The sequence below is a fragment of the Myripristis murdjan genome, chromosome 12 (genome assembly GCF_902150065.1).
Source record: "Myripristis murdjan chromosome 12, fMyrMur1.1, whole genome shotgun sequence".
Lineage (NCBI taxonomy): Eukaryota > Metazoa > Chordata > Actinopteri > Holocentriformes > Holocentridae > Myripristis > Myripristis murdjan.
In genome coordinates this window covers 26,917,505-26,927,513 of record NC_043991.1, presented here as the reverse complement: position 1 = coordinate 26,927,513, position 10,009 = coordinate 26,917,505, and the positions used below count along the sequence as shown (strand labels likewise).

The window sequence follows — 10,009 nt, the reverse complement described above, 5'->3', positions numbered from 1 at the left end:
GCAACATGCCTGAAAATGTCAACGTTTGGGGGGCAGAGCAGAGTGGCTTTGCTGCCATAGGTGATTTAGGGGGCGTTCGCATTAGGGACTCGGGCCTGGATCTGAGTACACCAGACCCCAAAGTCCAGTTTGTTTGATTCCACTTAGAAGGAGTCTACTTAGAAAAGGTGGTCTTGGGTATGGCTGGCATCATGTGTGAATGCTACACCTAAGTGTACCGCTTGCTCTGTTCATTCACTCAGATTGTGTATCAACACACTATCTGAATGTGTTGATACACAAGTGTAAGCAGTCACACCTCATGTGAAAGCTCCCTCAGTGTGTATCCAGTATACTCTTAAAATCCATAGAACAATAACATTTAGGCTCATTTCATGGTTTCTGCATACATCATCAAGCAGCATAGGATCCTTCCTTTTGACAGAGTTTAACATAAATCAAACATCTTTTTTTTTTTTTTTTTTTTTTTTTTGGTAAAATTTATTTCCCAAGGGTTTATATGACACTTGCCAGGGATTGTCTTAACAATGATGTGTTCCATCCTCCCCAACAACCAGGAGAGTCATTGAAAAGCAGTCTAGTTTTTAATTATCTGGGACTTTCCACACAAACTGTATAATATGAGAATATACCGTAGCACAAGTGATACAAATGTTCAACTTGAGTCCCCTTGAGTCGGTGCAAACTCATTCCATCAAGTATCAGCATGGCCTGACAAAGGGCATACTATCAGCACTAGTTTTTGTCAAGTCCTTCTGATTAATCAAGACTTCCACAATGATATTGTTAAAAACACATTCTAATATTTAAAACAAACTTGGAGTGCTCGTCACACTAGTATTCTTTAGAAATGACCTTCCTGTGTGCTTCAATTCTCCAGCCCTGAACACATAAACATTGTCATCAGCACGTGCTGCTCTGTAAGAGCCAGCTTCAGGAGAGATAAATCATCATGCTCCAAGACATATGAAGGCATTAAATACAATCAAATATATTGATTAAAAACAGTCAGTGAAACTGGATTGGACATAATATCTACTGAAGCAATCACAGGGACTAAGGCAGATAAATTGGAAACAATAGATACCGTAAAAGACCAACTTATTTAAAAGAACAGCACTGTGTGCAGCAAGAGATGAGAGAGCTTGTACGAGTGGCATGAATCATCTGAAAGAAAGCATTGTTCCATAAGTACCTCTCATTGAGTAGCCCTTCCCATTAAGTTTCCAAAGACCTTTCTTATGGTTTTAAAATGAATAAACTGCTAATGAAAAGGGATGTGGCAAAGAACAGATATAAAGAATTATATGAAAACTGAAGGACCCTCCAATTCAACCTTCATCCTTTGTAGTGTTATCCTCTAGGTCCTCATCACTGTCTAAATCACTGTGGAGCCTCTTGACCATGGTGTTTCTGCTTCTCTCTTCCTTATTCCCTTGCTTCAGCTGTATTGGCGATGGTTTCACTGGTTGCAAAAAAGAGATAATGGGCTAAGTTTCATATATTATTATCCATTCATTTCATTTATTATTATACTTGGTGATTCAGATTTAATTTAAATGCTTTTTAAATGCTGATTTTTTTTTTTTTTTTACCACAGAAATGTTTGTGTCTTTGTTCTTTCCTGCCTCCATTTTGCCATTAAAAAAAAAAAAAAAGCGACACACACAACCCTCCTGACGTTTAAATTGAAACTCTTACCTGCTTGTGGAACAAATTGGTCTTCAGCCCCCCCACCGTTATCACTGTGACTGGCAGCAACTGTTCCTTTTTGTTCTTCGTCTGTGACAATTCTCTGTCTCGCACTCTCAAAAACGGACTTAATGACAATTGAATCTTCATAGATCTGTGGTAATAAACACATGCACATACACGCCAATACACAAATGCAGGCACAAGCACACTCACACACACACACACACACACACACACACACACACACACACACACACACAAAATCAGAAGGTGGTTTATTGTTTACCTTATAAGATCCAGCCTTTTACACCATGAACTGCAGTTACAGCTCATGTCTAAATGGGATATATACAGAATGGAGAATTGTGGAAAATTATGCTATTGGTTTTGAATGGGAGCATTCCGTGGCGTTCACCTGAGATCCCTCCAGGTTAAAAGTCTGAGCGTTGTGACACAGGAGGATAATATCCTTTTCCAGATCCTGCACACTCCTGTACTTGTGATTACGCACACGCTCCTGTGAAGCAAAGGCAGTCAGGATCATCACCTTACACCTGACTCAGGCATTCTTAACCTTACAAAAGAGGGGAAAAGTCCTTTTAACATGTGCTCTGACAAAGCTCACAGTACAGAAAATAATATTGAAAACATAAAGGAATGAAAACAAACCTACACTACAACCAAAGTCAGACCAAAAGTGACAACAGTTATAAAACAGCAAACATTTACACAATAGAATAGCATTCCTTTGACGTCTTTTTGATAATTTCTGACCTAAGATATGACAACACAGTCACTGAATCTATAAATTCTGGTAGTTAAGTTACCACATGTAGCTTTCTGTGGGTCAACTCAAACCCCACTCCAAAGACAAGAAAACAGGAGCAGGGCAAGTGTTAGGAACAGTTTTGTGTTGAAACTTTCATTTAGCCAATTGAGCCACCACTAAAGCATGCCCTTTTTACTGCTTATTATTCATACTGAAGTGTTGAAAGATATTTAAATGTCTAAAAACTACAAATGTCCTTTAGAATAACAACATTGTGAAGATCCTGAAAGTTCTAGCTCGAGAGGGAACTGAATAATTAGGAAACTGAATAATTAGGTATATATGGTAATTATTTCATCTTCAGCGGGATAGGAGATGGCATAACATGGCCTCTTTTGGGTTTAAGACAGTCAGTGTGCGCAAAAGTAAGCTGGCGGCATATATAATAATGTCTTGCTTATTTCACAGTTTGGCAAAGTCAGTAAGTAAACTGTGAAATTTAAAGGTAATTTGAGGCAGTCACAAAACTGAGAAATAGTATAGAGATGACATAATAAGTGTACCACCTGATGCGTTAGGGTTAGGGTTAGAGACCACCTGCACACATCCAGTTTCATATTACCTCCATCAACAAAACCTGCACTCACCTACAGCACAAACGTATTGCTACGTGATCCTCTCCCTGCAAAACCTGTTAAAGAACTTCAATATTAGGACGCCCATTGCTTGCTGTCATACCTTAATTTCTAATGTAACTGTGCCCTCCTCCGTTAAAACAGCTGTGAATAAACTGTTTGTTAAAAAGCTAATAAATCTAGAAAAGCAACAGGCTATTCTAACCATTTCAATCTGGCTTTAAGCCATTTCATAGCACTAAGTGGAAAATGACCAACTGCTTACCTCAGATTCTGACTCCTCCTTAGTTTGAGTTTAACTTGATTTAAACACAGCCTTCAATACAGCTGATCTCAATTAACTTCTAAATCACCTTATAAACCACACTGGCATCCAAAGCCCCATACTTTCATGGTTTAAAATATCATGTCAGAGAGAATTCAGTGTTACTCAAAACATCATCTACCATTCAGTGAACCAAAGTTCAGTTTGGAGTACCACAAGGCTCAGTGCAAGGCCCACTGTTATTCTCTATTTACATTCTAAGTTTGCAGAAATTGTCAATAATTATGACACCAATTATCAATGTTATGCTAGTGACACTCAAAGTGACACTCAACTTATGTAGACGTAGCTGTCAGTTCTGTTGCAGGTTTGCTTTACACATTTCACAAGTCATAGACTCCCAGTCTTCAAAAATGAATTTAAAAATACCTGCACATATATAATGCTGCATGGACAAATGCAAATCATCATTTTCAGTGAGATAACTTTAATTTCTTTCAAAACAGGAATTTCAAAGTAACCTGAATTTCCAGGTAATCTCCAATTTCAAGTGTTGGTGACTACATGTTTGCCCTGTGTGTGTGTGTGTGTGTGTGTGTGTGTGTGTGTGTATGTGTACTGAACATCAGAGAATTAGTATTATTGTGACTGGATGTAAAACTTCCAGCTTCAATTACAACAGATTAATTGGCTTTTTTAAATTGGAAAATTTTGTTGCTGTCAATACTTAATATTGATTCAGTTCTTCTGTCATTCTATCTGGCAGTCATAATACTTACGTTATTTTTAGGGATGCAGCAGCATGCAGCAGTTTTTAAACACTAATAGATCATTGCCAAATGACTGGTTTTACCTTATAATTCTCAAAAACAAACAGAACCATGGTCAAGATGATTAGTAGTATCAGTGGTACTGTTAGTGCTAGTGCATCTCAGAATTAAGAAAAAGACAAAAAGGATGTTTCCATTTGTGCTATCTGCCCTGGCTTGATTTCACTCTGGGTGTGTCCCAAAGCTCCAAAAATCAATCCACTTTTCCTCCACTAGTATTTCACTGACTCTGTGACCGTGAAATAGATGTTAATCATGCCATGTTGCTTGGTGTCCCAATAGCGGCAGAGATAAGAGATCTTTTCACTTTTGTGGGGGTGTCTTCATTGTGCTCATGCCCAGAATTTGACATCGAAACCTTGGCAATCCCATCTTCATCTCGCCTTAGTTACTTCTGGTATCAGAGGAATGGTAGTAAGGGAAGCTTGGAGAGGAATAATAGTAAAAGCTTTGCAATGCATCCTTTTTGTGTATTAGTCTCCTCTTTTCCTTCACTGAAGAGAATTAACATGTTGGAAGTGATTTTCCATAGGCCTGTCACTCATTCTCCCATCTGTCATTGTGAGAAACTCTCAAAAGCTTTAGCTCGATTTGCAAAAGAAGAACTCAATCCTCTTCCTGTTTTGTGCTGTAAAGTAAACCACTAGATTTCTGGGGAAATCCTACCTGGTGGCACACAGTGTAAAATGCAATGCAGAGGCTAGTATATGTTGCCAATTTTCTGTCTTATATTGTGATATTTCAGTGCTTTGTAAAATTAAGAGAAACATTTCAATAACTAAAAGATACAGCGGTAAACAATGTCTAAAAAAATTGCTCAAGATACCTGTTTTCAGGGCTGGCCAGAATGTATGTTTTTGTCAGTAGAACTCATTCATTCATTCATTCATCTTCTAAACCGCTTATCCTCACTAGGGTCGCGGGGGGGTGCTGGAGCCTATCCCAGCGCTCATAGGGCGAGGCAGTGAAACACCCTGGACAGGTCGCCAGTCCATCGCAGGGCAGACAGACAAACACTGACATTCACACACACAGTCATACCTAGGGGCAATTTAGCGTCTCCAATTCGTCAGTACAACTTTTATTCTGAATTTTGAGTACACTGACACTAATGGCTCTTGCCTTGCGGATGCATACCTGTCAAAATCGACCTAATTTTAATCTGAAAACTGTATTTACTTTGAATCAGTATTCAAACATGTGCCATGTAACTGTTACCAAAGGCTCATTCAGTTGCTGGGAATCACTTATAAACTATAGTTCATATGAAGCAGTGACGCCCACAAGTTTGCTTAGGGGTGGAATAACTAATCAGCACCGCTGCAGTTACCCACAGTGGAGGTGCTGAAAATAATGAAAAAACATAAACCTCTTCCTTATGCATCAGTCAGACAGATTTTATCAAAATAAATGTTACGATCTATTAGTAATTAAGTGTATAAAAGTGTATAAAAAGTTAATTCATCACTTTTTTTATTCATCACTAGCATTCCTGTTATCTATGACTGCTATTGACAATAATTCTATTATTGTCCTGGTGGCTCAGTGGTCTAAGGCATATTATGTAATGGAGCCTTAGTCCACAGACTAGACTTTTCCCACCCGATTTTCTGTCTTTCTTCAGTCTCTTTCCTTTTGTCACTTATTAGAGCAAAAATGTCCAAAATATAATCTTCACTAATGTTTTACTAAGATAAATATTACCTTAAGCTTTTTCAAAAGATCTTATGAATCCATACGTATTTATTTCTTTATTTAAAGATTATTTTTTGGCATTTCTGCTTTGTTTGACAGTCACAGTAGAGAGAGACAGGAAAGGCAGGGGGGAGAGAGGGGATAACATGCAGCAAATGGCCAGAGGTTGGATTTGAACCCAGGACGCTGCTATCAGGACTCAACCTTAACACATGGTACACACTCTTATCTGGTGAGCTACTGGGGGGTCCAGAATTGATATATATTAAAAAAATATATAATAAAAAACATACACTATGCACCCCATTTTGCTCAAGGATTACTGTGTAAGAACCATTTTTTGAAAGTCAGCTGCACTATCTGTACTATCTGCTTCATTTGCTCAGTCAGCATTCATTGAAAAGAAGTGCTTAAATACTGGCATGCCTATCATTTGTTATGTTTCTGCTGTACAGTCTGACATTATGTAACTTCTTTACCATGGCTCTGATATATTTGTTGGTGGGTTCTGGGGGTGTTTAATGCCACACAGCTGCAAATCCACTCCAGTGCACACATACCCTGATCCGTCTGAAGTCCACAGGCTTTCGGATCAACTCATAGTACTCAGGTACTTCCTTCTTTGATGGAAGCTGCACGAAGCCTTTACTGATCTGCCGACCCAACCTGGAAATATGAGGTACAGGGTCATTTTATCTCATTTAACCAAGAACCAAGAAGAAAGTGTTGTCTTTACTCTAACAGAACTGTCTCCTATCAGTCTCAAGACAAGAAGACAAGGGAACAGTGCAAAATGTACTGGAGCTGTACACTGGAGCCTTTTCAGTTAGCTCATATATGTTGAGTCTATATAGCAGCATTACAGTGTCATGTGTAACATAGTCCACAAACACTTTCAGCTTAGCCCCCTCACCCGTCCTTATAGTTGATGACCATGTCCACCAGTGTGTTCAGCTGTCGGGTGAGTTCAGGGGGATTAGGAGGTAGTTTCTCAGCTGGTGGACGTCCTCGCTTCCTCTTGACCTTTTCTCCAGCTTCCTGCCCGGTCTGGAGCTCTTTCTCTGCATGGTGATCCCCTTTGCGCTTCTTCATACTGATGTCCTCTTCCATGTCCTCCAGGGCACCGTTCTCTCCTGCCTCAGGCTGCAGGAAGAGGGAGCGATGGGTGGGGACATCTAACAACTCAAACAAACTTATAGGGGTAGAGTAAGGAGGATGAAATGGTATAGCATAAAAATGTGCATTGTACACATTGTACACAACAAAAACTGGCACGTTCTTTCTCGTGTCCTCTGTCCATATCAACATCACACGGACAAAAACAACTGCGCAAAGCTAGAGAGGAAATACAGTTAAGAAGATGTGAGAATTTTTCATTCAAGATGGTAATTTGAATTCTTACTCTGAAATTCACTGGATAGTTGGGATGTTCCACAATTCATTTCTTGTCAAAGTATCATATACCACAAAGACAAAAACCTGAAAGGCTTAAGGCACTAATAAAGAGTCTAACTATTACAAAAAAGCTCCAACTAATTAGTAATACTGGCCGGACTTTAAAGATTTATAATTACTGAAAGGGGTTTTATACTCAATCCCATGGAGAGTTTATTTATTTATTACAATACCATCTAAATTTACATGAAATGGAATGACCCAGCTGTGTGTCTGTCTCTGCAAATACAGGGCAGATTATTTTATGTGGAGGCTTTGATGCCAAAGATGACTGCAAAGGAGGCAGATTAAAAAAACAAAAAAACAAAAAGGCTGTAAACACAAAATAAATTTGATTAAATTTGAAAATGTTAAATAATTGCAAAAATACCTTATCATACAGCACAAAAACTGTTGTTTTCATAGTTTGTGCTTTCCACTGTCCACACAAATTCTATGTGTTTTTGTTGGTAGGTATGTGGCAGTTTGATGCATATAGGTGTTTGATGGGGAGGTCTGCAGCATCGCTGAGTTATTTTCATCCCTTTCATAGCTCCCTTTCAAATATCTGCTGCAACCACTGTATTTTCCACAAAGGCAATTAGAGGCCAGAAACATAAGTATGCATGCAGTAAGAGCAGCTATGGCAGTAGCAGCAGCACCAGGCTGGAGAGAGGAGGGAGAAAATAGAGAAGGCATGCTGGCCACTCTGAACAGAATATTGATGCATGAATCAAACAGGCACATACACCAGCACGCACAATCACATCATATAACACAACATGCACTTGCAAAAATCGATGAAGTGTCAAGGACAGAGATAGAGGCTACAGCAGCTTTAATGTTATATTTTCTGCATATCAGTTTTCTGTCTAACATACACGTGCACAAACACTCCAAGAGACCAGCTGAACAGAACCACACAGGATCGTAATAATAATAATAATAATAATAATAATAATAATTTAAAACAAAACCATCCTTATTAAATTAACAATTCTCAGGCAACATAAATGTTAGGATTAATAGATTCACGCACACACATTACAAAATAAAAGAAGAAAATGCTCTTACTGATACAGGCAATGGACACACTGAAAAAGCAAGCACATGCCTGCACTACAAAAGCAAAAGACATGACAGAGAATTGAGTTAGAGGAGACAACACTAAAGAGGTAACAAAAGAAATCCTGCTGCTGATCGGTCAGCTCAAAGGTAGGCTTTGAAAGCCCCGCTACTCTCTCTAAGGGCTGCAATCGTTCCAGCGGAATGCTGAGGGATACAGAGTAATCCCAAAGATGTATAAAACAGCTTAAAGCTGCCTGATTGAGCTTGTATGTGTGAGTGCAAGTGTGTGCGCGTGTGCATGTGATGCTCCATGCCTGTGCTATCTCCTAACAAGCCTGCCTCTTCCCTGACTCATCTGGCAAAGATTCCCTCTCATCTGTTACAGCACACACCTACACACTCCCTCTCCCCTGCTCTCACACACAAACACAGACAGACACGAATAAACTTGAAGAGACACTCGCTCTCTTTCCCTCGCACGCACACACACACACGCACACATTTTATCCATCTCTTCCTCCCTTTCCATGCGATGTAGCCTGGCTGAATCCTGTGCCTGAGAAGAAAGACACGGAGGAGGATATTTACCTGACTGCAATCTGCAGGCTGGCTATCGGGATCGGCTGCAGCTGGGGGGGAGAGAATTAGCAAGCCAGCATAGCGGCGAGCTGCTAGTCTCTTCATCAGCTGATCACTCAAAAGCAGAGCCCAGAAGGGGGGAGAATAAAAGCGCTATGTTTTCATATACAAATCAATGGGCTGGGGGAAAATACAAATGTCATACTCATCTCCTGACTGCAGCTCTCCGAAGTCTTTTTCCTGACTGTGGAAGGCCCCAAGCTTGTCTCCCTCTGCATGTTTTTAATATCGACTGTCGCCAGACGTTTTTTCTACCCTGCTGTTAAAGTTATCGAGTCCATTTTTTCTGAGAATGATTTTTGCATTGCATTTTAAGAGGGAGCCTGCCAGTTTGTGTCAGCTAACAATGTGCAGGGATCTTAAGCACATGAGACACAGCTCAGCCTGCAGCGATATGGATATTCATGGTTCATACAAAGCAAGCGTGAGCACATTTGTGTGTAATGTATGTGTGTAATTACCCCAGAATTCCATCAGGGACAGAAATACAGTTGAATTATGGCCACATTCAATCTCCCTAAACTGTAAATCCTGTGCACAGATGACATGGTAAACATCAGCAATACCTGGAACAAATTCAATGAAAATCTATGTCCTTTCTACAGGCATCTGGTTTCTGTGCATCTATATGAGGTTTTTCACATGTACAAAATGCACATACACATACGTGCCATACTGTTCGAATCACAACACAGAATGGAGGTAAAAGATTGGCTTGTTTTTATGTGTGCTTGCATCAGCCCCATGACATAATACTATTTTCATGTTCACTGCAACTGCTGATTATGTATTCTGTAGCATGTTCAGAGGGAGAGATTGGGGCATGTTGCAAAGTTTATTCTTAGAATATGATCAAGATTGCAATGACACAACTGTGTCCTTGTCAATAATGCAGAAACTTGGCAACCGTCGCACTTCTGTGGGGACTGGAATTCTTTTGCTGAGACTACAGAGAAATCACGATGCACATGCGTTGAAC

General features: G+C 39.7%; 1 protein-coding gene across 1 annotated transcript; it reads right to left on the bottom strand.

Annotated features, from left to right (window-relative positions):
* Window positions 1–503: 503 nt before the first annotated feature.
* On the bottom strand, window positions 504–9,075 carry LOC115369072 (probable global transcription activator SNF2L2). Its single transcript, XM_030065584.1, has 6 exons — window positions 8,980–9,075; window positions 6,803–7,032; window positions 6,450–6,555; window positions 2,111–2,212; window positions 1,702–1,846; window positions 504–1,465 (listed from the first exon to the last, which is right to left on the bottom strand). The coding sequence occupies exons 1-6, from the start codon at window positions 9,073–9,075 to the stop codon at window positions 1,332–1,334; spliced, it is 813 nt and encodes a 270-aa protein (XP_029921444.1). The 3' UTR covers window positions 504–1,331.
* Between the last annotated feature and the right edge of the window lie 934 nt (window positions 9,076–10,009).

Bases quoted from the DNA above. Each gene is read 5' to 3' on its own strand.
- LOC115369072 (XM_030065584.1), bottom strand. From the start codon at position 9,075: ATGAAGAGACTAGCAGCTCGCCGCTATGCTGGCTTGCTAATTCTCTCC. The intron at 6,556-6,802 runs GTGAGGGGGCTA...TCATATTTCCAG, and splicing joins GTCATCAACTATAAGGACGG to GTTGGGTCGGCAGATCAGTA. The intron at 1,847-2,110 runs GTGAACGCCACG...TTATTACCACAG, and splicing joins TTAACCTGGAGGGATCTCAG to ATCTATGAAGATTCAATTGT.